Source organism: Psammomys obesus, unplaced genomic scaffold (genome assembly GCF_907164565.1).
Source record: "Psammomys obesus unplaced genomic scaffold, mPsaObe1.curated_primary_1811, whole genome shotgun sequence".
NCBI lineage: Eukaryota > Metazoa > Chordata > Mammalia > Rodentia > Muridae > Psammomys > Psammomys obesus.
The window spans coordinates 27,173,362-27,201,207 of NW_026596051.1; the positions used below are offsets into that span (position 1 = coordinate 27,173,362).

A 27,846-nucleotide genomic window follows, 5' to 3' on the forward strand; every position below is an offset into this window, starting at 1 on the left:
TGCCTCAGTACTTGCTAATACCATGCCTGTTCCCCTGCTGTGATAGAGGTAGTGTTTTTACCAACCAGGAGCAGGATACATTTGAAAACCTTCAGCTAGCATAAAAATATATGATATAATAATATAACATGCCAAAATCCATTACATATGTACATACAGTCTCCACTTTTATATGTGGAGAAAGACAATTTTAACTTTCGTCTCCATTAAACTGTGGTTAGAAATCAATGTACTCAATACTTTTTATCCTATGGGATAGAAGGGTAGGTATCCCATTTCCCAAAGTATCATAGGATATAAAGTACCAGAGATTACCCCAAATGTTATATTTGGCCAGACTCCCAACAAAAATATATTATTTCTGCATTGTATTTGAAAGTGAGTTACTCAGATGGTCCTCTTCATTACGCTTCATGTTTGAACCCATGAGACCACCTCAGGTATAGATAAGACCTTATTCTTGTCTGTACTTTTTATTCAATGATAATTATCACTCATACTTTTACTCATAGATAAAAATATAGATGAAATTAACCATCAAGTAACAGTTACTAGTCAATTTGGAAATTGAGTCTTTATGAACATTGAACCTTTATGGGAAGATCTGGCCCTATGTAGATTCATTAAGTTATCCCATGCTAACAACAAGAAGCTCACACTGTAATTGGACAGCAACTAATGATGGAAGGATATTTTATAAAATTGCTGGTGCTACTGCTGAGAATGGATCAGCAACATCCACAGAAGGCCTACCATGATCCAAATATCATTATAAGTGTTTTGCTGTCATGAACTCTTATTTCCCAAGCCAGTTCTCCAAGGCACCCTTCAAAACCACACCTTTGTACAGATGAGGAACTAGAAGTCCAGAGACATCAAACTGGTTGTCCAAAGCCACACATAAAGAGGAATGTAATCAAATGAGCTCTCAGTATATGACCGCAGTTCTCACACACACCCTTAAGAGGCCTTTCAGTGTATTATGAGAAAAAATAATGGACACACCAGACTTCTTCCAGAAGAGTAGGAGGTAGAAATTGGCTTTGAAAGTTCTGAAGGACTTTAAGCATGGCCAATCAGAAGAAGCAGAAATTGGTGTGTTACAGCAGAAGCCCTGGGGTCACCAAAAAGGGCAGAGACAGGGTTAATATGTTGAAAGGAGAAGGTGAGAGCAAAGGTCTAGAGAAACAGCATGGAGTCAGAAGGCTGGGCAACAGGGTTTTGCACTCAGAATCCAGTGGGTTACAACCTTGGCTTTGCCACATTTGAGTTAAAAAACATTGGGCCTTCTCTTTCCCTACTTTATAAATAGGAATAGTAATAAGTCAGTCTTTGAGTGACTGCTGAAGATTAGATTTCTAGCAAAAGTCCTGGATTAGTAAATTCTGTAAATGGTATCTGTAATTATTTTATTCTCGTTAAGTTTGCAGGGCCATTTTGTGAAGCCTGATTCTGTTGCAACTTTTCATCCTCCACTCCATTCCAGTCAAGCATCTCAATTAGAAGGATCAGCAGAACCAGAGTACAGGAGCCTCATTTCCTGTCAGATGGTTCTAATCAGAACTGGAAACTGTACCCAGTTCCTGTTTTGGTTCCCATTCTCATTACAGGGAACAGGTTCATCTACCAAGGTAGAAAAGTGAGTTAGTACAACTAAAGAAAATATAAACAATTCATCAAGGGAATTCACTAAAATATAAAAAAAGTCTTACAAACTTGGAAACAAAGGATGCAAAAAAGAGTATGTGCATTCAAATGGTTGAGATGAAGACTTAATATTTAAAACCGATTGTCAAAGGTGTGGTAACATCAGGACTTTGTTCAGACAGAACTGGTTTCATTGCTAAGATGCGGTGGGAATAAGAAGACAGAAGATACAATAGAAATCATGTCACTTACGTGCATGGCCAGTATGCTTCTGGGCACCAGCTCCCTGTACTGTCTAATGGTAAAGTGCCACGTTTTTATTCTCATGAGGTCATCAAACGTGAACTCCAAGATCAGCCTGCCTTCTGTGCATACCTGGGAGGAACAAACAACACATTCATTTGCTATGCAGCTCATACAAGCAGTGGTTTGTAACTCACATCAACTACTCAATATAGTGTCCTTTGAGGTCCCTGGGCAGTGTCCCTGTGAGTTTAGATGACTGCCAAGTTGCTTCCTCACTACAAGTACCAGTCACTCTATTGCCAATAAAATTTTATGTGCTTCTCATGTTTTATCTGGAAACATGGGGTCCAAAACCCATCTTTTGGGGTCATTAGTTCAGAAGCAAGTAGGACAGTTTGGTTCTCTCACCACCTTCTTCATATTGATGATCTTCCTCCCATAGGTGCCATAGCCATACAAATATTCTTTCATTGGTTGCCCTAATTTAGGATAAAGTTTTCCATAAGATAACTCATGCTCAAGTGTGAGTTTTTACAACATTATCCAAGGGTACATCTGCGAAGCTGGGCATGGTGGTGCATGCTTTTAATCCCAGCACTTGGAAGAGAGAGGGAAGGTGGGAAGATTTCTATGAGTTCCAGGCCATCCTGATCTACAAAGGGAGTCCAGATTATCCAGGGCTATGCAGAGAAACCCTGTCTCGAAAAAATAAAAAATAAAAACCAAACAAAAAATACACCTTCATTTCCAAAGAGGAACTCCAAAGGGCAATGCTTAACTCAGTGCATGGAATCTAGAGGGTTTAGAAAATATACTAATCCAATCAACAGTGTTTAGTTATATATAACAAACAAGTTTTGTTTATATAACATAAAAGGTTGGCTAGTCTTTCATATTCCTAAAAACATACATGATAAAGAATGTCAGAATGTCAGTCTTACTTCCCTTATAATCATGACAAAGGCATTCTTTAACTTTGCATATTCGTATTCTTCTTAGCACATAGATACTATTCTCCATACCATTCTTTTCACTATCAATGACTTTGAAAGGTAAGAAAATAATACAAGGTAACACATATTGTCCTGTTTCAGCTATGAGACGTGAGTGAAGAATAAACAGCAGTTGCAACTAGTTAAGAAACCCGTCTTAGCTTAGGGAAAAAGAGTACAATAGTGCACAGGGGCTTTGAAAACAGAGGATACTAGATTTAAATTCCAACTCCACTTCTTACTCAGTTTGGAAATTTAGAAGAATCAAATATGCCTCCACACCATCCAGTTCCCTTATCAAAAAACAGAGACAATAAACATGATTAGAAAGAATTATTGAGAAAAGCACCTCAGGAAACTTCTTATGTAGAGTTCTGGCTAGTGTGCCTAGCACAAGCAGAATGGTGGGAAGATATAGCCGAGCAGATAAAACAAACAGAACCAAAGAGGATCTTGGTCACCATGACGTGCATGCTTGAGATGCAGATCCCAAGAAATATCTCTGGAGATTTGCTTAGAATTACTGGAGCTTGGGCTTCTGGATGCCATCCATTTTCTCCTTTTTTATATGCTGAGCAGAGGCTCAGACTTTCTAGGAGAAAGATTTCCTAGTCAACACAACTATGCAACCTTGTGAAGATGGATCTATAAAGCTACAGTCTAGGAAGACGGTGATTAACAGTTTATTTCAAACTTTCATGAGATATAATAATATATACCACACCATTTAGGAAGTGCTGTCACAGGCAATGGTTGGGGTTTTTCCATGTACTCTGATGGAAGGAAATAGTTTCTTTGCACAATCCAAAACTTGCGTGGAAGAATTACTATAGAGAGCTTAATTGGGTTCGGCTCAAAGAAGATGCATTTGCCATCCTCATTTTATCAAAGATCTCTGGGACATAGTGAGATAATTACTGATAATCTGGATGAAGACCTCAGCCTCAGATCCAATTAGCAGAACTTGTGAATGATTTTAGACATGTGGGCACCATGTCCTAAAACTTTGACAGGGATTGCCTCCTGAGTCCGGTTTCTGGCATCTCAGCCATGAGTGCTATGTGAGCAGAAAGAGAGATGTCATCAGTGTCCCCAGTCCATTCTTCCAAACACATCTTGAGTGCTGCAATTAATTTACCAAGGTTTTCAAACATGTATCATGAAGACTAAACCGACCAACTCCTAACCCCCACCTCAGGATATTAGTGTGATATAAGTCACCTGCGGGGGCGACTTTCACAGACGGCCATGAGTAAAGCCATATTTACACACTATAATCTCTCTTCTTTTAATAGATAGGATTACTAGATAGCTGAACAAATATATTAGTCTGGTTAAATGTCAGAGTTATTTATTTATTATACTTGTGGTCGTGGTCATCTTATAATCTGTTTGTTTTCTGTCTGTAAACCACAGAATCAGGGCGCATAAAGGTTCTTTTTTTTTCTACTAGAACCAAGTTTCAAGATGAGGAGGCATGCATGTAGTCCTTCTGACGTACTGCTTACTGCTCAAATGGAGCATCTGCAGGGACAAGGTCAGCTGTGTCTGTCGTTTACTCTGACGTAGCAAATAGTTGGGACTTCTCTTGCAGACAAACTGTCTCAAGATTACAAAATGGGAAAGTGCCACAAGTCTTGGGCTCTCTTTGTAGTCAAATGGTTTTACTTCATCCAAGGCATATACTATGTGTAAAATGGGAATCCTTAAAACTGTTTCCCAGACTATGACAACAGGTTCTTTTTTTAAAAGTAAATTAAATGACTTCCAAAAATGAAAGATGGAGGGGAATTTTGGTCATTGATTTTTTTTCCTCCAAATGATTATACATACAGCACCATCCCAAGACTCAGTGAGACACCCTCCTTCCCACTTCTATAATGGAAGATAAGTGAAACCTAAAGCTTTGTGGTTTGTTTTCTAGGCAACCATCAGAAACCATAACAGAGGTATATATAGAGGAATGTATGCCTCCTTTGTTAGGCAATATAAAAAGTGAGCATTGCTAATAAAATGGAAATAATATTTTTTCGCTTCAGAAAATATCTGTACATTCTTATTAATCAATATAGTTAATGCACCTTTTATCTCAAGTTGGCCTTGAGAAAAAAACAAAACAAAAAAAACAAAAAAAACAAATCTGCCTTTCTGTTGGAATCCAAAAATCAAAAGGGTCCCCAATTAAGAAAACATTTTCTGTTGTGCTGAATTCATGTTACCGTACTGTGAGCTCTGACATTTTGTTTCTGTGGTAACCAAAATCAGCTGATTAGTTGGCATGGCAACAGAAAAGATGTAATCCCAGCAGACACACTCTAATCAATGCCCCCAGCACAGATGGTCTCCGGAGGATCAACAAGAAAGAGGCTGGCAGGCATTCAGTGGATCACGTGCTAGCTTGAGACTAGGCCAGGGACAGGAAAAGTAAAAAAGAACATTTCTCAAACTACCCAGTAGCTTTTTAACCCTTCACTGTCTCTAACTAATGAAGTAACAGTGACCATGCTGTTATATGATTTAACAGCTCTCACGGAGCTTCTATAAGAAAACATGTACATTTTTTAAAGGTGGGAATGTTTAATTTTCTATCTTTATGCATAAACAACGGCACGAGTGGAATAGAGAATTTATATTTAAAAAAAGCTTTTTGAATTTTACCAAGAGATATCGCATATGTAAATGTATATTAGAGGGATACAATCCTTAACATGGAGAGGAGAAATTATAGACTATAATGTGATATACAGGGTAAAATAAAAATGGGGGGGAAGTAATTGTCAAAAACCCAAGTGGATAGCACTCACTTAGAGGAAATTTAATGAATGTCCAGGTTATACTTGTCTTAGTAGTAAATAATTTCACAATAAATAAAGAAGAAAAAATCCATAAAGCCATGTTTGCCGAGGTGATGAAGGCATCCAGTAGTGGCTGTAACTATAGTTTTAATTCTCAAATTCCAAGAATATACATTTAGAGTGCCTTTCTCAGAATCTTCCAAAGTTCACGGTGTTGAATATAACTCAAGGGTCTTTGACTCTGAAAGGCTCCCGGCATGCTCTTCTGATTATTATGCCTTGTTTTCTATTTGATTTGAAATTGAAAACATAAATAAAGGCTTTATTATGTGCATTTAAAAATTCTGATTACATATTTATCCTTAATCTATAATGTTCCTAGTATCAGGAAATTACAAGATACTCACTGTACCCCTGAGGGATATTTAATATCTCTGCTGATTAGGATTCTGGCTGATCTCTGATTCACTAGTTGACCAAATTTTCATAAAAGCAACTCAGAGCTATTGGGTCAAATGCTATTTGGGGAGAAACAGTTTAGTGATAGTCTAAATTAGAACAATGCAAGATGCAGCCATGTAATGTGATAAATAATGCTAGGACTTAGACCAAAAAGTCAGCACAGGTTTCACAATTCTCTTTCTTTGTGGTACCAAGAAGTCACTGGCTCATTGTTTGTTTAAAATAGCTGTAGTGTTTAATTACCCAGAGCTAACTTATTTTTAATTAACATAAGAACAAAAGGAAAATTAGAAAGAATCTTAGTATAGCAAACATCAAGGGTGGAGGGAGGGAGGGACAGAGGAAGGGAGGGACAGATAGAAAGAGAAGGAGAGAGAAGAAAAATGACTCCTTTGAATCCTATCAAATTTCCTAAAAATAAATGTGTATAATTAGCATCTGTATTAAGTCCCTATAATAAAACTACATGTCCTAGAAAGAGATATTTTTCATCAGAGTATTGAAATATTCATCACAGGAATAGGCAAATAATCTTGCCTGCCCTGGAGCAGAATGCCATGGGTGGTCCAAATAAGGAATGCTTTCAGAGCTAAGGGAGCTGTGTTCAGGTCTTTCTAGTGATTGCCTTTTTTTTTTTTCTGAAGAGAGGGAGACAGAGACAGAGACAGAGACAGAGACAGAGACAGAGACAGAGGATAAAGAACCACAGTGGAAACATTTCAGAGAAAGTAATACAGCCAGGAGAAAAAACTCAGTGTCTTAACTAGAATGAAAATAGCACTTTGAGAAGAGTGGGGTTGGGTTTGGTCAAACACAAGTCTGAAATAGTCCATGCTACACCTTCAGAACAACTGGCTGTGTCCATTTGTGAGTTTTGACCTCACCTGAGAAAGAAAGAAAATTGAGTAAATATATAAAAAGGCTGCCATAAAATTCTTTGTAAATTTTTTCAGTGGCCTCAGACATTGAACATAGTTTCTGAATGATGGAAAGGTTTTATTTAATTATCATGTTTTATTTCTCTTGAAGCATAAGAAGATGATACGTTATATTTGAATCACCTAAAATGATTTGAGCGGGGGGGGGCGCTTTTTGCACTAATGAGACTTTGTAACCATAGAAGAGAATGTTGCGTGTGTGCATCTTGTCTGCATGATTATGAAAATGCACTATATCTTCAGAATGAAATAAATAACCAGCAAATTAAACCTTCATCCCAATGGCCATCTTCTTTCATAACCAAACCTCTCTTTGAAGGCTTCCTTTCCACTTCGTTTAACTATGAGGCAGAGAAAACCCCAGCCCTTGCCACATTAAAAATGGCTATTGTCAAAATCAAGATGGCACGGAGTCAATGGCAATAGATGGCTGCCCTTTGCCCTGCATATCCATGTCTTGTTCTTTTGGTTTCATACACTGTCATGGGCACAGAGAAATATTGAACTACACTAATGTGGTCTATGATACTAACATGAAACACTGAATTATTATTCTTAAAGCAAAATTGCACAAGCATCACATCTCCATTTTTATAGTTTGAATTTTGATAATTAACTCTGATAATCCAACACCCTTCAACTTGAAGAGGTTGCCATCCGTGTTTCATTCTAAAAGGATAGCTGCTATCATTAACAGAACAAAAAGGATTCATGCTGAATTTTAGTTACTATCAAATGAGCAAGTATTCATTCAACAAACTTCTGTGAGGCTGAAGTGACAGCTTGGTGGTAGAGCATGCATTTATCATTATGCAAGGTCCTGAGTTTGATCCTCAGAACATCAAAAATAAATAAACAGTAAGCTCCATTTGCTAGATTCTGTGAGTATTTGCTTATTTTCGTTTTCCCTACGTGGAAGAGGACATACAGGGATCACGTGCTCACACTACCAAGTGGTCCCCAGCAAGGGCAGATATTCCACATGCTGGTTTTCTGTGCAGGACAGAGGTAACAGGTGCAGAATATGTAGAAAATGATGTTGTGTGTCTGTCTCTTCTGTTTTACATTTCATATCCTTCAAAGGTTGTGAACTTGAACTCAAATCCTGTGTTGTCTGGACCCCCCTCTCTTCTTTGCATATTAGCTTTAGAGCCAGCTTCTATCTCTGCTGTGCCCATCCCTGAGCTGCTTGGTTGACATACTGCAGTCCTAGAATCTCTGACACAACGAGGTCGTAATCTTTACTCTCTGGAATTCCTAGCCCCGTTTACCCCTTTTCATCTTCAGATGCCTTCTAGATAATAATTAAGGTGTAATTTATAAACTGTCTCCCTTGTTTGTTCATACCTGAAATTTCTTAACATTTTTCAAAATAAAACATGCTCACAGAACCAAAAAATCTGGGCACAGGGGTCTTTTCTGGGACTGATACTCCAACCAAGGACCATTCATGGAGATAACCTAGAACCCCTGCACAGGATGTAGCCCATGGCAGCACAGTGTCCAAGTGGGTTCCATAGTAAGGGGAACAGGGACTGTCTCTGACAGGAACTGATTGGCCTGCTCTTTGATCACCTCCTGCTGATGGGGGAGCATCCTTACCAGGCCACAGAGGCAGACAATACAGCCAGTCTCAATGAGACCTGATAGACTAGGATCAGAAGGAAGGGGAGGAAGACCTCCCCTATCAGTGGACTGAAGGAGGAACATGGTGGAGGGTACGGTTAGGAGGATAGGGAGGGAGCTACTGGGGGTTACAAAGTGAATAAATTGTAATTAATAAATATTAAAATTTAAAAAATAACCATGTACAAATACTGACTGTATAGTAGAAAAGTATTATTTCAGCACCCAAAGACTTATTTGCATTAGACACAGAACTTCATTCTAGCTGCTGAAGTGAAGAAGCCCCTGATCTCTTTTTCTCTTAGGTATATGCAGCCTGGTTCATACCTTGGTGAACATGGGCTTCCCATGTTGTGTGACCATGGCACACTGGTCGCAGTCTACTGTGATGGATGAGTTGTGGTACGACTCCTTCGAATGTTTGAGGATATAATACAGGTCGGTCACCCCTCCCTCAAACACGGTGCTAAAATAACGGGGGATGAGGGTCCTGCCGATAGCTGTGAAGGAAACACAGAGAAGCAAGTCATGAACACACATATCCAACCAATACCACAAACCCACGCAGTGGCCAGCTGGGTCCAGTCGTCTCTAGAAACCATGCCAGGAGGCCATTTCTCTTTCTAAACAGCTATGATCCATCTGGGTTGTAAGTAATAAACTATAATCCCTAACTATTTGGGAAAAATGGGACCACCATCTCGTCAAGGTTTATGTCTACTGAAATCCATAAAACAAGGATTGATAGTTGGAAAATAATGGAGGCAGTACACATACTTTGGAGCCTCACATATACTTCTGAGGGAACATATTTTATGAGAAACACCAGCCAGCCGATCTGCGTGGCTTGTCCAATGTGCTATCTGCATCTTAATTACCCAATGATGTGTTTTGTTTTAATAAGTAGAAGTATAAGTTTTAATACCATGATGCCTTTTAGTTTATGAAATACATTGGCAGTTTCTCTTTGGGTCTTCAGGAAAACAAAACAAAACAAAACAAAACAAAACAAAACAAAACAAAACAAAACAGGAAATAACTAAGACCTAAAAAGGTGAGTATGAAAAACTTTAGTATGAAGATTTCCAAGTCACAGGACTTATAAATGGTCTTCAGCCTCACAAAGGCAAACATCAATAAACTTGCCTTTTCTGTGTCTCAAACCACTCTGAAGAATGGGACCTTTGAGAAGTAAGCTCATTCTATCCAGACATCATGACCATGCAGATTTTTCTATCTGCTTTTGAGCTGGATAAAACTTATCACTGCCCTAAAGTGCCCAGTTTAAGAGAATCTGATACCCCCTGCTTGGTCTAAACTGGTCTCCTCCATTCCATTCAAGCTTGCTCTGGGTTTTCTGATACATGATGCTTCCCAACTCAAGACCAGCCCTCATTGCAGCAGTGATTTGAAATCTTGCTACAGCAGAAATCTCAACTCATAATATTAGGAATTTTGCTTATGTGCAGATGTTAAGGCAAAGTCCTAAAATCACTCCAAGCAATCCAAGGCTTTTTTTTTTTTCAAGTAAATCCCTCACAACCACTGATATAATACCCCCAAAGACAAAAGTAAAATATAGTATAAACTACTAATGAAATCTTTAGCTAGAAAAGATCACACATCATTTCCTGAAAGTTCAGAATCTTTAATTTCATTTTAAAAGCATCACTGTTAATTCATTCCATATGGATCTATAGCTCTTTTGTACACACACTTGGGAAAATAAGTATACAGAGAATCTTCTGCCCAACTGTTCTGTGATGTGATCCTTAAGAATCGACATCCAGATAAAGAGCCTTTGAATAATTTATGCAGTTGTTATTGCTTCCTGTTTGCTGCAGGTAGGGGTCAATCAACACTCTGTGATCCGTAGTCCAGGATCTTTGGTGATGCTCTCCCAAATAATCCTTACATATACATTTCCTAAATGATGCCTAATCCCAAATCTTGCATGTTCCTTTTCTGAATATAAAATTCAATGAGAGTAATTTGAGTCCAGCACATCCCCCAACAATTGCATAGCTAATATTACAAAGAAAACTTTATAGAGCTGAAGACCTTACTGTACTTCGCCAGACAGATAAAATTAATTGAATGTACTTCAAATGTTCTAAGTTAAGGCTAATTACCATAAATCAGCTCAAGTATTTTGACAATTTGGAATCTGTACTATTAAGAATAAATACACACCATAAAAATGAAGTTGAAGGGTGAAATATTTCACTATAATATCCAAGGAACTGTCACATTAAAAAGGTTATGGCAAATAATTGCCCCTGGATTCATTGCATTGTAGTTTATTCTCTATAAATCACATATAGTTTAATTGCTCTATATAACACTTTGCTATATATTAACATATTTTTATTCGCAGTCTAAGAAAAAAAATGGGAAAAATTTGCATTTCCTTAACTTTAACCCTAAATTTGTAATGACTTCCTCAATCCCCCGCAAAGCCAAGCCATATAGGAAATTTACTTAGAATGGAACACGGTCCCCTGTGCTGAACACTTTATAAGGCCTTGGGGAAGGTCTGGTGACTGACCTATGCTTTCAGGCCCCGTTCTTTTGTGAGACCGCCCTATTATGCGCCCTAGTTCTGCTTTGGACAGTTAGGCACATAGCCCCTTTATTCACGGGGGCGGGAAAGAATGCCGCCACTTGGGTGGCCCCAGTGAACCATGCCTGTTGTGCATTGTCTTCCCTTTACAGGTTACTCTGCTTCCTGTGATCTGCTCCAGTTAAAAGAACGTGGCACAGCTGCCAAGCATCGGTTTAAGTGGCACCTTAGGAAGAACTAGAGGGTTCTATGCTAATGCTTGGGAACTATGGCCAGTAGATCATCCTACAGTGAGAGGTCCAGCCAGGAAATGTAGAGAAAGTCAACTGAAGAAGACAGTCCTCTAGTCACCACACAGCAGGTGTGAGACCATCTCAGTAATAACTCAAGACGTTGTCACAGGAAACAAACGAGATTCTCCCTGAAATCTATTTCCTTGCAGAATGATAAGCGAAAAGAAATAGCTGCATTTCAGAGTCCTTTCCTGAAGCAAATGGGTAGTTTTCTCACTAAAAACTTGTAAATCATGGGCATATAGAAGCCTGCCCACAAAGAGAAAGCAAGGCCGCATTGTGTCAGGACTGATTTGAGCCCTTATCTAGGCTGGAATGAGCCCAGTGTCACCCCTGAAGGTTTATGTGTACACTCCTGGTCTTCTCCCTCCTCTTCTTCTTTCATGTCCTTTCCTTTCCCTTCTTTTTCCTCCTCCTCACCCTTTTTTTTTTCCTTCTCAAGATGGTTTATGTTAAGTTTCAATGGTTTGCAAATAGAGAAAGCTTGGTTAATTGCTTCCTGTTCCAACATGGAGATGGTAGTAAACAGGACATGGAATGAAGAGAACTGATGGAGAGAATCAACGACAAGAGCTAACAGAGTCTTGCGCACATACGGTGCAAAGCTGCAGGAGATTAAAAGGGATGTCAGGGGCTGTATTAGTTTCCCACTGCCGCTGTAACAAATCACCACAAATGCAGTGGCTTAAAACCTCGCAAACATATTATCATCTTAGAGTTCCAATGGTCAAACACAGGTCTTGCTCAGCAAATGAAACAATGTCAGCAGCTGTGGCTTCCCTTCAGGAGGCTCTGGGGAAGTTGTTTTCTTGTTTTGTTTTCCTCAGAATCTACAGGCTGCCTACATTCTTTGTTTATGGTTATTTCCTCATCCATAAACCCAGCAGCAGCAGGTGGGGGGCTTTTTCTTTTTCTTTCTTTCTTTCTTTTTTTTTCTGGCTTCAATATTTCATGTTTGGTCCCTAATCATTTCACTGGATCCCCACAAACAATTCACATTAATCTCCCCATTCCAAAGTTCTTACTAATTGGATCAGGAAGGATGCTTTGGTTATGTGAAGTAATATTCATAGGTACAGTAAATTAGGATATATATATATATATATATATATATATATATATATATATATAATTAGAGGGCTGTTATTATGCTTACCATAGAGAAGATGCTGGACAAGAACATATATTCTGTAAAGGAGACAGTGGCAATTATACACACACACGCACACGCACACACTTGAATGCATGCACACAAACACACCATACATGCAAACACACAGTGTAACATATAAATGATGTGTAGAACTAGGTGTGTTGGCTTAGGCTCATAATCCCAACACTGAGGTAAGTGAGGGCTGTGCCATAAGTTTGCAGGCAAGCTGTGCTACAGAGTGTGGCTCTCTCTTCAATAAACGAACAAAGAAATCACTAAATCATGCAGTTACTGGGACAGTTCACAGAGCCAAATCCATGTGCTTCCCCTCAGCCCACTGCCTAGCTATTCATTTCATCTGTGAGCATTCTCTGAGCTTGAAGCAGGTTCAGAGCACCATGGTGGTACTTAAAGCGTGAACACAGACCTCTACCCGAGCTTTCAGATTAATTTCTATTAGGAGAGTTAACAAATATCTAAGTGTACATAACACAGCATGATAATTCGAGCTTAAGGCTGGATTTGTGATTTTGAATTGTTCACCAATTTCTTCGGAATCCCAGTTTCGGGGTGCAATTTTACGCTGTGGAAGCACTGAGATTAGCACATTTTTTTTGACATATTAAAGCATGAAGCCACACTGCACAATCTAACAAAATACTTTGAGGATCTGGGAATATTTGAGAGATTTGGCGTTCTTCTAACGCATCAGCCACACTAGTTCTGAATCTACTTAGCTTGCATATGCTAAACTTACCCTTTATGTCTATGCTTTAGCTGCTGGAATTAAAATTATTTAAATATTGATATGCATTAATCTACATAGTATTCCCATGGAAAGGCTTTAAATATTCTTTGAGTGAGGTTAAGATTATAGCAGATAATAAAAAGCATTCTGCTTTCCCAATTCATTTGGATCAAAGTCTCTCAAGTTAGGAAGCATCAATGGAGAGAGAGAGAGTTAGGAACACAGGAAGATTTCCTGTTATGTTAGGTAATTGAAATATACTATATATTATTTATGTATATGTTCATGAGAGAGAAAAAGAAAATCACATATTAAATTATTCATGGCCTGGAATGTTTACAAAGAATGTTCAAATAATATTCTACTTTGTAGGTAAATATATTTAGTCTGGGAATAGCTAAAAATCTATTCATAGCTGTTTTAGATGTTGAGACCTGGACTCAAGTTCCTTGTAAAGCTTCCCCTTTTATTACCACTTACACCCAGCCTTCACATGGAGAAGACAAGTTCTCCATGTGAAAATTAGTAGGTGTGCGGAAGGGCTCTGTCACTGTTACTTGTACATAGCAGGATTCCCTGAGTTTACTTGGAATTATTAGCAGACACATTTAGAATCTAAATGTTATGGGCTAGGGAAATAGTCCCATTAGTAAAATGTTTGAAGGGCAACCATAAAGACATGAAAAGCCATAGCGTGCACTGGGAGGCAGAGACAGGAAGATTCCTAGAGGGCTTGATGGGCAGGAAGTCAGCCTATATTGGTGAATGCCAAGTTCTAGTGAGAGATCCACTCTCAGAAAGCAAGATAAGGTAAATTGTTGTCCTGGGATTGCACCCAAGATTGACTTCTGCTACCCCTGAGCATGGACCCATAGAGGCACAGCATCCCTCAAACACAATGGTAACAGGGAGAGACTCAATGTGGCCACAAAAGATATTAATACATTCTTCCAAAAGCAGTAGTCCTGCCTTGTAGAATACTCCATTCCCCTCAATTCTATTTTATTTATCTATTCATTGTATTCTATATATTACAAAAAATGTCTCAATTCTTAATGATGTTTATAGGTAATTCACATGAGGAAAATTTACATGCAGAAATAACCCCATGGGAAAATATTCAAACTGGCAATCTAGGTACAAAATTAAGATAATAAATTAAATACTTATGAGGTTGTAATGAAATAATGCATACAAATATTTTTTTTTAGAAAAGTGAATGCTGAGAATTATTCATTCTCTTGCAACCATCAACTCATTCAAAGGCTGCTAGAGGTACCTCAGACTTGGTAGGACCCCTTTTCAAACTACAATTCTGGAAGTCCACTTATTTGCTTTGGAGTTCTTTAAGTTCATCCAGAAACTGTTGTACAATGTAAAATCAATGTAAAAAATTGATTTGAGGGCCCATCGGTTACTAATCTGGATGCTATTAATTTTTTTGCTCCATTTCTCCTTTCCAAATTATTGGCATCTTTCTCATCTTACTGCAGCAACTGTAAGAGAGGTTTCAAGGAAGAAGCTGAAAAGTTGAGGGAGTGGCCATGTTCCCTGCCTCTTTGCTCTATTTAGGGATTGGCTCTAGGATTAGTGGAGTTCTATACATTGTCATGAGATATTACTTGTGGAAGAAAAAAATTCTCTAGTCCTTATAGTCATTATGTTTTGTTTTTGAATCGTGATCTATATTTAATTTGATCAAAAAATCTTTTCGATATTACTCGTTTCTTTTAGAAAGTTACTAATGTATTTTCAAGTGTTGAACAGCATTCATAATCTTAGCATACATTTTACCATTTCTTCATATGCACATGCATGCATAGGGGAAGAAATTGTTACACAAATTAATATGCGAATTTATTTGTCTTTCAGCATGTACTAGTGAAAATAGAATTCCACATGAGAATTTGAAACGGGAACTAAATTATAGCATGAAAACCAGAAATGAGATACAGTTATTTCCAGTGATGCCCAGAAACCTTTCCTAAGATTTCTATAACTTAAACATAACTATAGCTCAATCCATATTAAAATAAGTTTAATGTATTTCCCTCATTGGAGTAGGAATGATCTGCACTCACAGTGATACTGATTACCTTTTGATTAATGCTAATGAATGGCATTTAATATAAGTGGAAAAAATAAAATATAAAATACTAACAATTATTTAATAAATGTCATTAGGTTGTCCATGATTATATCTGACACCTTCATATATATATATAAAATCTTTGAAGGAGAGTGTGACTCTTCAAACCATGAAGCAATCATCAATCATCTTTTTCTTTTTTTTAATTTGGAGATTAATTATCTTTTCCTTTTTAATTTAATTTTATTTATATATTTATTTATTACAATTTCTTCACTTTGTATCCTTTCTGCAATCCTGTCCCTCATCTCCTCCCAGTCCCACCTACCCTCCCTCTTCTCACCTTATGTCCTTTTCCTAATCCCCTGATAGGGGAGGACCTCTTCCCCTTCTATCTGACCCTAACTTATCAGGTCTCATGAAGGCTGGCTTCATCATCTTCCTCAGTGGCCTGGAAAGGCTGCACCCCACAAAGGGAGGTGATCAAAGAGCCTGCCACTGAGTTCATGTCAGAGACAACCCCTGTATCCCTTACTAGGGAACCCACATGGAGACTGAGCAGCCTATGGGGTTTTTGAACCCCTTGCTTTGAACAGGGGACCTAGGTCCTCTTCATGGATGATCCTTAGTTGGAGTATTGATCTTTGCAGGGCCCCTTGGCCCACGTATTTTGGGTCTATTGTTCTCCTTGTGGAGTTCCTGTCCTCTACAAGTGTTTCTATCTTTCTCTTTTTCCATAAGAATTTCTGCACTATGCCCAAAGTTTGGCTATGAGTCTCAGGATCTACTTTGATACCATGGTGGGTAGAGTCTTTCAGAGGTCCTCTGTGGAAGGCTCATGTCCTTTTCCTTGTTTTCTCCTACTTCCAATGTCTATCCCATTTGCCCTTCTGAATGAGGATTAGGCATCTTCCCTATGGTCCTCCTTGTTGTTTAGCTTATTTAGGACTACAGATTTTAGTGTGTTTATCCTATGTTATACAACTAATATCCACACATAACTGAGCATATATTATATGTGTTTTTGTGCTTCTGGGTTACCTCACTCAGGATGATCTTTTCTAGTTTCCGCCATTTGCCTGCAAATTTCATGATTTCCTTGTTTTTAATTGCTAAGTAGTATTCCATTGTGTAAATGTATCACAATTTCTGTATCCATTCCTCCATTGAGGGACATCTAGGTTGTTTCCAGGTTCTGGCTATGATGAATATAGCTACTACGAACACACCTCATAGAACCTTCTCCAATATTGACCATATAGTCCGCCACAAAGCAAACCTCAACAGATACAAGAAGACTGAAATAATTTATTGTATCATATCAGACAATCATGGTCTAAAACTAGACCTCAACAATAACAGAAATAATAAAAAGCATACACACACATGGAAACTGAACAACTCTACTTAATGACACCTGGGTCAGGGAGGAAAGAAAGAAAGAAATTAAAGACTTCCTAGATCTTAATGAAAACGAAGGTACAACTCACCCTAACTTATGGGACAAAATGAAAGAAGTGCTAAGAGTAAAGTTCATAGCACTAAGTGTCTTTCTGAAGAAATTCGAGACAGCTCATACAAACAACTTAATGGCACACCTAAGGGCACTAGGGAAAAAAAAAAGAAGAAGCAGACAGACTCAAGAGGAGTAGATGGCTGGAACTAATCAAACTCAGGGCTGACATCAATACATTAGAAACAAAAAGAACAATTCAAAGAATCAATGAAACCAAGAGCTGGTTCTTTGAGAAAATCAACAAGATAGACAACCCCTTAGTTAAAATAAGTAAAGGCAGAGGGACACTGTCCAAATCAACAAAATCAGGAATGAAAAGGGGGACATAACAACAGACACTGAGGAAATCCAAGGAATCATTAGATTCTACTTCAAAATCCTATATGTAACTAAATTTAAAAAAGTAAATGAAATAGACAATTTTCTTGATAGAGTCCATTTAACAAAGCTGACTAAGAAGCCCAAACCATACAAATGATGCTGGTCTAACTGGATGTCTACATGTAAAAAAATGAAAAGAAAAATGAAAATAGACCATATTTATCACCCTGTACAAAGTTAAAATCCAAGTGGATCAAAGACCTCAATATAAAACCAGATAAACTAAATTTATTAGAAGAAAAATTGGGACAGAGCTTTGACCTCATTGGCACAGAAGACAACTTCCTGAACAGAACACCAATAGCACAAGCTCTAAGATCAACAATTAATAAATGGGACCTTGTGAAACTTAAAAGCTTTTGTACAGCAAAGGAAACTGTCATCAGAACAAAACAACAGTCTACAGACTGGGTAAAGATCTTTACCAACCCTACATCTGACACCTTCATTTTAAAAGGCAGCAACTTGATTGCCAAAAAAGTAAAACCGTGCAAGTGTTTAGCCACTGAAATAGCAGGGATTGTTTGTTTAAACATTTAATACTGATACAGTCACCACTAAGTCTCAAGTTCCCTGACCACTCTAGAGCCAACAATATCTTCAGCACCAATATCCATCAGTACCTTCATCTTTGACATTAATCATCTTTGATATTAATATGTCACATAGCCTTCTAGATATTTAAATTATAGCGACACATGACCTCTAATTACATGTATGTGTGTGTGTGTGTGTGTGTGTGTGTGGTGGTTAACTCTAATTGTCAACATGATATTCCAGGCTAGCTGACTCACAAAGTTTTGCGAAATTTTCCTGCCTCCACCTCCCATATTCTCTCTTTTGGAGTACTAAAATTACTAATGCACACCATCACATCTGGTTTTTCACTTACGTTCTCGGGATGCAACTCAGGTTGTCTGACATTCAAGAAAAGCGCTTTGCCTCTTAAGCCATCTCATAGATTTTTAAACACCACCAGAGTATGGCTGTCTTACTTATTAGTTAGAGCTTGCCTGTTGAAGGACATAGAAAATACTTTCCAATTTGATTTTCATCAATGTAAACAGTAAGAAGGGAAATACATGGGTTTGTTTGTTTGTTTTTAGAGTTTTATTTATTTATTTATTTTTATTAATTACAGTTTATTCACTTTGTATCCCCCTGTACCTCCCTCCCTCCTTTCCTCTCAACCCTTCCCTCCCCCTTCTCCACCCATGTCCCTCTCCCAGTTCACTGATAAGGGAGGTCCTCCTCTCCTTCCCTCTGATCCTAGTCTATCAGGTCTCATCAGGAGTGGCTGCATTGTCTTCTTCTGTGGCCTGGTAAGGCTGTTCCCCCTCAGGGGGGAGGTGATCAAAGAGCAGGCCAATCAGTTCCTGTCAGACAGTCCCTGTTCCCATTACTATGGAGCCCACTTGGACACTGAACTGCCATAAGGTATCTCTGTGCAGGGGTTCCAGGCCATCCTCATGAGTGGTCCTTGGCTGGAAATATATGTTTTTATTTTACTAGAAAGCCAGAGTTGCCCTTTGAAGTGTTGTTACCAATTCATTCCCGCTTACCATTGTCAAAATTTAAAACCTTTGCCATTTAGGTCAAAAGGTGTGCCTGTCACCATGTCAGTGATCACGTGTCAGTGATGATAGTAGGCAATCACAGGCATGAGCTTACTAGGTTACCACTGTAGATGATGGACCATCTCCATCAGCCGCTTCCCACGATCTCCAGCATTTCATTCCTTGCTGAAGGGAAAACAATGCTGCAGACTTGAGAAGTTTAAAACAAAACATTTTTTCCCAATGCTGCTAAACTTCAGGAATTCTCATGAAATCAGTTCAGCATGTTTTACTGGGCTGTCCCAAACTCAGCCCGGCAGAGACAACCGGCGTTATTCCATTTTACATTTTAATATCAGCACATTTCATCCGGCTGACAGAAAAGCAGATGTGTGTTTGTGAATTTCGACATAATCCAGGCCAGGAAGCAATGGGCTTCAGGAATTCCAAGAGTGGGGATGGGGAGATTTGGTTTTTTTTTTTTTTTTTGCTGAGGGAAGGCAGGCAGGTAATAGTCTGTCCTCTGGAGTGTTGGTTATCATATCACACATTCCTTCAAAGGTGCTAGGTGGTGACTAAGAGGAAGTCCTCTTGCACATAACACTTGTCCTAGGGGTCTGGTGTCAAAAGAGTTGTTTATCTAATTCATAACTAAACTAGCTGGAGCCCGGGACCCTCCCTCAGCTTCATCTTCCTCAGCATTGTTGGCACATTAGAGGTCTTCAAAAAAATCTCTCTCCCTTTCGATCCGAACTGTTAGGCATCCTTATGTCTCTCTGTACCCTCTGGCTTAACAGTGCCTCTTTTCCTTCTTATTTTCTAAGTTCTCTTTTGTGCTCTTGAGCAACTGTAAACTTATACAAGCTGTTCATTGATGGTCTGCACTCCCTGGCTGTGCTCCTTAGTCATGCTGTGACCTTGAACAGACAGTCTTTTCACCCTTTCAACTCCAGTTTCTTCATCTGCTTGCAGGGCTAGCAACGACCTCCACAGTGAGCAGTCATGGGCACTAACAGTGCACATACATAAATTACCAGCACAGAGCATGGTGTTGTGTTAAATACACAGATTTACTCTTACACCCCCACAGTCTTGATGCACAGACTTTGGAACATTCTGCTGAGCTGTAATCATTAATTTTATTGTCTTTCAAGTGTAGTTCCCAGAAAACATTTCTGAAACATTTAAGTATCGCAGCACCTTTATCGTGTAAATAGCTACCCAGGAGGTGCTTGGCAGACAAATGAACGTGGACTTGGCCTGTCTATGTACATAGTCTGCCAATCTTAAACCTGCTATGTGTACACATGGGTTTCCTGTGCAGAGGCCAGGCTGCTTTCAGTTCAGAACTGGGGAACCAAGACGGTGAGCACAACAAGTACTTGTTTTTAATTTTTTAAAAGATATTTTATTTTAATATTTTTATTTATATGTATGTATATGTGCCCACAGGAATATGTTACTTTTATGTGCACATGTATGCAGGTACCTGTGGAGACCAGAAGAGGGTGTCAGACTCCTGGAGCTGGTTGTGGGCCATCACACATGGGTCCTGGGATTTGAACTCTGGCCCTCTACAAGAGCAGGGAGACTTTTTAACTGCCAGGTATCTCTCCGGCACCCAAACTAGAGTTTTTAGGGCTCCTATTTGGAACTGTCATACCTCAGTGTTCAAGTCCAAAACAAAAACAAAAACAAAAACAAAAACAAAAACAAAAACAAAACACCATGATTTAGAGACTAACTATTTTGAAAGACTAAAGCTGACATCAAGTTTTGCAAAAAGAAAAGATGCCTCCCATGTAAGACTTCTTAGGGTGGACGGGCTTCTGTCTCATATTCATGTATACAATTCCCAGACATCTAAGCTCCATATGGAACGCACACTGCTTAGCTAAGAGTCCAAGTCAGCATTCCAGGGACATTTTACAAGGGAGCTAAAGTCCTTGGAAATAAGAAGCAGTAAAGGAAGGTCAGGCTCGCATTCCACAGCAGTCCATAGCAGCCTGTGCTTCTGACCCTTAGATGGTGTCTACAGGGAAAAGAACGGCCATTCTGACAGAATTAAATGTTGCATAGGCTTTCCGGGAGCAGGACATAACGGCTGATTGTATCCAACTGGCTGACAAAACCGCTCAGGCGCCAGCTGCTGTGTATGTTTTCAGTGAAGATGAAGGATACAGGCAAGGAAAAGGTAGTGCTGGGCATGCAGTGGGCAGACTGAGTATCTACTGGCTGTTGCTGGTGCAGCCTCACTGATATCCCTTGCTGGTTAAACAGCACACACACCTCAAATTCCCACCACTGTCTAATCCCTTACTTAAAGTCCCCGTTTCCATTCAATGACAGTGCAATGAGTCTTTGGGAAGACAGAGGACTTTCTGATGAAAAGATAAGGGGTGGCAGATACCCAAAAGACATTGGGAATTGAGGATGGGGAAGTTAAACCAGGATAGGCTCCTCTCTCTGCCTCTGATGCTCTGAAGACTAGTATGAAGGCACACGGAGATTCCCAGACACGTCTGCTCCAAGATTCACTAGGCCTGACCTCCTCCTTGGAGTGGGCTTGCAGTCAAGCAAAATGAGCTTGAACCCACCCTGCCTGCATGTCACCTTCAACTTTACTTTATAGTGATTGTATGATTCTAGAGTAAATCAAGCCTATGCTTTTTTTCTCAACTAAATGGAGAGGGGAATATCATCTTCATAAGGATGCTAAGAGGGATCCGTAGTCCTCATCTGTGGCAAATGCCCTCGAAAGTTACCTATGAATGTCTGAAAGCACAGACACTAGTACTGATTTCAGTATATGTCTTTCCCATCCACACATACACCTGTGCCTAAGCTTCATTTATAAATTACCTACCGCAAAAGACAGTAACAAGTATTGATATAACAACAATTTCCATGATAAAAATTGTGTGGATGTGATCTATCTCTCAAAAGCAACTCATTACAATCGGCCTTCTTGGGATATGATACCATCCATGCATTGGGACAGTCTTATAATACTACACCCAGGTCCTTTACACAAGCATTGTGATAGTGAAACAGTCTGATTACTGACACTACTACAAAATGATAAACAGGCGGGTAGCACATACAACATAAATACACTAAACAATGTGACAATTGTTCCCCGAGTGGGCCAGAGTGGGAATATATGTGATTTCATTATGCAGTTCAGAGAAGAATGCATTTTAAAACTTACAAAAGATTGTAAGAGCCAGAGGTTATGAGAACTACAGCAAAGCAGTGTTCTCTGGACACAAAGGGGACACTGAACATATGAGCTCATAGCCATTGTGGCAGTGTGTACAAGACCCGTGTAAGCTCAAGCCGGACAACATCTCAGCATGGAGGGAGCGAGAAGGCACACAACTCTACTCCTAGCTGAGGTGCTATTGGCCATTGATAGCTGCTGGAGAAAATCAGTTGATTTTCTTTAAAGATGTGGTCCCTGGTAAATCAACCACATTCTAGTAGATGCAATAAACCACATTCCCAGGACAGAGTGGTGCTGGGCAGGTAAATAGTACCAGTATGGATGCTAGGCTTTACACATGGACGGCTCATCGTATGCTTCCTGGAGAGAGAAACGCAGCTTGAAACACATACGTCACAATAAGGATCATATAATCACAAAAGAATCGTATAAAATTCTTCTCCCACATGTTGATGAAGAACAATATAATTTCAAGAACAATATAATTTTCATATGTGAACTTGCTTCTGTCAGGAGTTTTGGGGAGCCACACAGGTGCACATGGTCTGATTTCTGTCTTGCAGGCAAGCTCAGGACTAACTTTGTTCACTTGTCTCCCAACTTGTCCAAGGTCCACAAGAATAAAGGCAAGAAAACAAAGCAAAGGACATACATGCTTCAGCTCATTTGTTGTTGCTTTCTCAGGTTTCTGGAAACTCTCGGTATTCTTGGCGTGGTCCACATTTGAATGATGGCTAGGATGGACCTTGCTGCTTTAATAACAGTCCTTTAAGATTCTGCTCCCTCCACCCCCACTTCCACCCCATTTCATTTCTTTTATTCCAAGGCTTTTGTTATCAGAATTTCACTCTCTCCAGAGGGAACATTTTAGCAGCACAGGTTTATGGCTACCGTAAAGAAGAAAGTTTGAAAGGCAAAGCCCGACGTGATCCTCAGCTTTATAACAAACTCCTGTCAAAACATAACAAACCGCAGCCAGACATGAGCCATAGTGACAGACCGCAAGACCATAAAGATGATGGAGATCAGACAGGACAGGCACTCTATAGAAACAAACACCTTCTTTGCAAACAGATAGGGTGAGCGGAACACTGAAAAAAAAAGAACTCACTAGGGGAAAAAATAGTCACAAGAAATAAGGACAAAAACATAAAATTCAAATGACAGTCCAGCCCAAGGAGATAAACCCTAGGCAGACAAAGAATCCAATTTTACTAAATCAAGCTGACATCTCCCCCTCACTTTAATTGACCCTGTAAGCTGGATCCTGAAAAAAACATAAAATTAAGCAGCAGTTACACCCAGTGAAGAAATGAACTGCCAGTTTGTAGGGGTTGAAGTTCCACTCTCTTAAGACTTACCTTGGTTTTGTATAGGAACTGTGTGATCATCACTTGGAGGAAGCCACCAAGGACCCAGAGCTTGACATAAGGTGAGGGGTTTTCAATAGCCCTAAGAATTACCAAAGGACGTTTTTAGATCTGAAGTTGGCTTCTACCCTGTACACAAACACCAATTCAGTTTCCTATAATGTCATGGGAAAGAAAGTATAATAATGCACTTGGCTAATCAGAATGCCAAGAGCCACACCTATTATGTAAAAAGCACTAGAAATCAAAGAAACATTGCTCTCTGTTTGCTGAAGCCCTTAGTGGCCACACTCATGGGTTTTGACACAATATTCTTGAAGTCTCTCTAGCTTTCCTAGATTGGATATTCATTCTGGATAATGATTACTTTTAACTACCAAGCATATAACTATCTTCTCATTTATACAAGCCAGATTGGCAAGGTGTATCTCTTGTGAGCCTCTCTCTCTCTACACTTTCTGCTGTAGTTCTCAAACTTACAATGCACCTAGGGGAGATGTTGGGATAAAGATGCTTATATCTAGTAGCTGGTTCGAGAGGGCTAGGGATATGACCAGAGTCTGATGTTTTAAGTAAGTATCCCCAGTGCTTTGGATGCAGGGCTTAGAGGACATTCAGCATACTGTGCTTAGTTTAAATTCTCAGTATGGTCTTTAAGTGTGTGGGTTCATAAGTAAGGGCACTTATCTACCTTGTTTATAGTTAAATTCATGGGATTTATTTGTCCAAGCATATCATATGCATGCATTTCTGTGCCTCAGTATATATTTACTCATATATATCTATATATCTATATATCTATATAGATAGAGAGAGAGATGCATACACAGTTATTGATTGAGCATGCCATGCTGTTGTACTTGGTAGGTTAGAGTCTGTCCAGCAGCAACAGACAAGAGCATTGCTGCTCACAGCCTGGAATGCTGGGTATGTGTCTTCAGCCTAGTTTTGACATCTCCAACTCCCTTCAGGTACAGGGTACTAAGAAAAGGGATGGTATCTTGGAAGCCAAGTAAACATAAACACGTTTGCTTCTAACTGTTGTCAAACAACAGGCAGCATGCTGATGGCATCATCCTGCCAGAAAGACTTCAGGGCTCAACCTACTGGAGGTGACAGGTGCACAGACTGAGCAAGGCAACTTGCGTCACCAAGTGAGAATCTCCCATGGTGACACTTCTGCTGAGAGGATAAATATTGCCATTTTCCACAGCAGGAGTTAGAAGGGGCAACATTTCGAGAGGTCTTAGGGAAACAGTTCGGGAAGGCAGTCTCTTTTCTAACATCCCAAACTCTTAAATACTACAAACTGGCCACACTCCACTTAACAAGTGCTGTATTTTTCCCAAGGTTCATGAGCGATGGATCTTTGGTTGATAATTTGAATGAACATGAGGGATTTGCAGGCATCCAAAGGAGGTGATTCCTGGAGTCACCAGGCCATTGTCAGCATGTATGGTCTGATGAGCAGGTGGTCATTTCTGCAATTTCGGCATGTGGAGACATGAGCAGTATCTCCCTGGTGGGTAATAGGACTTGTCATGAATATTTTTTATAACCCCCAGAGTGCTCTCTTGTTTTTGCAAGTTTCTCATCCATATCTTTGATTTTTTTTTCTTGGTTTCATGGAGGAATTCGAAAGGGTTTTGTTCTTTTAACAGAAGTTTGTATTAAAGAAAAAAATTAAAAGGGAAAAAAATCAAGGTAGCGCATTAAAAATATGGATGTCGTTTTCCTGAGCATCTTTTCAATACATGACTAGTAGTGGTATAGCTGGATCTTGAGGAAGCACTATTCCTAATTTTCTGAGAAGGCGCCAGGTTGAGTTCCAAAGTGGTTGTACAAGTTTTCATTCCCAGAAGCAGTAGAGAAGGGTTCCCCTTTCCTCTACATCCTCTCCAGCATGTGTTGTCACTTGAGTTTTTTATCTTAGCCGTTCTTACAGGTGTAAGGTGAAGTCTCAGTGTTGTTGGTTTGCATTTCCCCAATGACTAAGGATACTGAGCATTTCTTAAAATGTTTCTCCGCCATTTGATCTTCCTCTATTGAGAATTCTCTGTTTAGCTCTGTACCCCATTTTTTAATTGTATCACTTGATTTGTTGCTAATTAACTTCTTGAGTTCTTTATATAGTCAAGAATACAATAAGGGCATTTGCTCAGCCATGTTTGTAGCAGCTTTATGCGTAATAGCCAGAATCAGGAAACAACCCAGATGTCCCTCAACTGAGGAATGGATACAGAAATCGTGATATATTTACACAATGGAATACTAATTAGCAACGAAAAATAAGGAAATCATGAAATTTGCAGGAAAATGGTGGAAAATAGAAAAGATTATCCTGAGTGAGGTATCCTAGAAACAGAATGACACACACGGTATGTACTCATTTATAATTGGATATTAGATATATGGTATAGGATAAACATACTACAATCTGTACACCTAAAGAAGCTAAGCAATAAGGAAGACCCTGGGTGAAATTCTCAATTCCCATTAAAAAAGGCAAATGGAATAGACATCAGAAGAGGGAGGAAACAGGGAGCAGGACAGGAGCCTATACAGAGGGCCTCTGAAAGACTCTACTCAGCAGGGTATCAAAGTAGATGCTGAAACTCATAGCCAAACTTTGGGCAGAGTACAGGAATCTTATGAAACAAGGGGGAGATAGAAAGACTTGGAAGGGACAGGAGCTCCATAAGGAGAGCAACAGAACCAACAAATCTGGACTCAGAGGTCTTTTCTGAGACTGATACTCTAACCAAGGACCATTCATGGAGGTAACCTAGAACCCCTACACAGATGTAACCCATGGGATCTCAGTCACTAAGTGGATTCGTTACCAGGCCACAGAGGAAGACAATGCAGCCAGTCCTGATGAGACCTGATAGGCTAGGGTCAGATGGAAGGGGAGGAGGACCTCCCTTATCAGTGGACTGGGGGGGAGAGGGGGAGGGAGGGTGGGATTGGGAGGGAACAAGTGAGGGAGCTACAGCTGGGATACAAAGTGAATAAATTGTTTTTTTTTTTTTTTAAATCTTTTATTTATTTTTTATTAATTACACTTTATTCATTTTGTATCCCCCCATAAGCCCCTCCCTCCTCCCCTGCCAATCCCACCCTCCCTCCCCTTTCTGCATGCATGCCACTCCCCAAGTCCACTGATAGGGGAGGTCCTCCTCTCCTTCTTTCTGATCTTAGTCTATCAGTTCTCATCAAAAGTGGCTGCATTGTCCTCTACTGTGGCCTGGTAAGGCTGCTCCCCCCTCAGGGGGAAGTGATCAAAGAGCAGGCCAATCAGATTATGTCAGAGGCAGTCCCTCTTCCCATTACTATGTAACCCACTTGGACATTGAACTGCCATGGGCTACACCTGTGCAGGGGTTCCAGGTCATCTCCACGAATAGTCCTTGGTTGGAGTAGGAGTCTCTGGGAAGTTCCCTGTGTTCAAATTATCTTGTTCTGTTGCTCTGCTTGTGGAGTTCCCGTTCCCTCTAGCTCTTACTATTTCCCACTTCTTACATAAAATTCCATTCACTCTGCCCATCAGTTGGCCATCAGGCTCAGCATCTGCTTTGACAGTCTATACTGCAGAAGCTTTCAGAGGCCCTCTGTGGCAGGTTTCAAGGTTGTTTCCTGTTTTCTTCTGGCTTTCAGAGGCCCTCTGTAGCGGGTTCCGAGGTTGTTTCCTATTTTCGTTTTCTTCTGATGTACATCCTCTTTGCCTTTCAGGATGGGGATTGAACATTTTAGTTAGGGTCCTCTCTTTTGCTTAGTTTGTTTAGATGTACAGCTTTTAGTGGGTTTATTCTATATTGTATGTTTATATGAGTGAGTATATACCGTGAGTGTCTTTTTGCTTCTGGGTCAACTCACTCAGGATGATCCTTTCCAGGTCCCACCATTTACCTGCAAATTTCATGATTTCCTTATTTTTCATTGCTGAGTAATACTCCATTGTATAGATGTACCACAGTTTCTGCATCCATTCTTCAGTTGAGGGGCATCTGGGTTGTTTCCAGCTTCTGGCTATTACAAATAAAGCTGCTACAAACATGGTTGAACAAATGTCCTTGTTGTGTACTTGCGCCTCTTTTGGGTATATGCCTAGGAGTGGTATGGCTGGATCTTGAGGAAGCGCTATTCCTAGTTGTCTGAGAAAGCGCCAGATTGATTTCCAGAGTGGTTGTACCAGTTTACATTCCCACCAGCAGTGGAGAAGCGTTCCCCTTTCTCCACAACCTC

At 39.7% G+C, this 27,846-nt stretch overlaps 1 protein-coding gene across 12 annotated transcripts in view; it reads right to left on the bottom strand.

Moving 5' to 3' along the window:
* Ldb2 (LIM domain binding 2) overlaps nucleotides 1-27,846 on the bottom strand; it is a 297,382-nt gene that overhangs the window by 54,061 nt on the left and 215,475 nt on the right. For all 12 annotated transcript variants that reach the window (XM_055624196.1, XM_055624194.1, XM_055624195.1 and 9 more), the window contains exons 3-4: nucleotides 9,034-9,206; nucleotides 1,900-2,022 (exon numbers count right to left, since the gene is read on the bottom strand). In XM_055624196.1, the coding sequence (XP_055480171.1) occupies nucleotides 1,900-2,022; nucleotides 9,034-9,206 (296 nt within the window). The remainder of the gene's footprint in view (nucleotides 1-1,899; nucleotides 2,023-9,033; nucleotides 9,207-27,846) is intronic.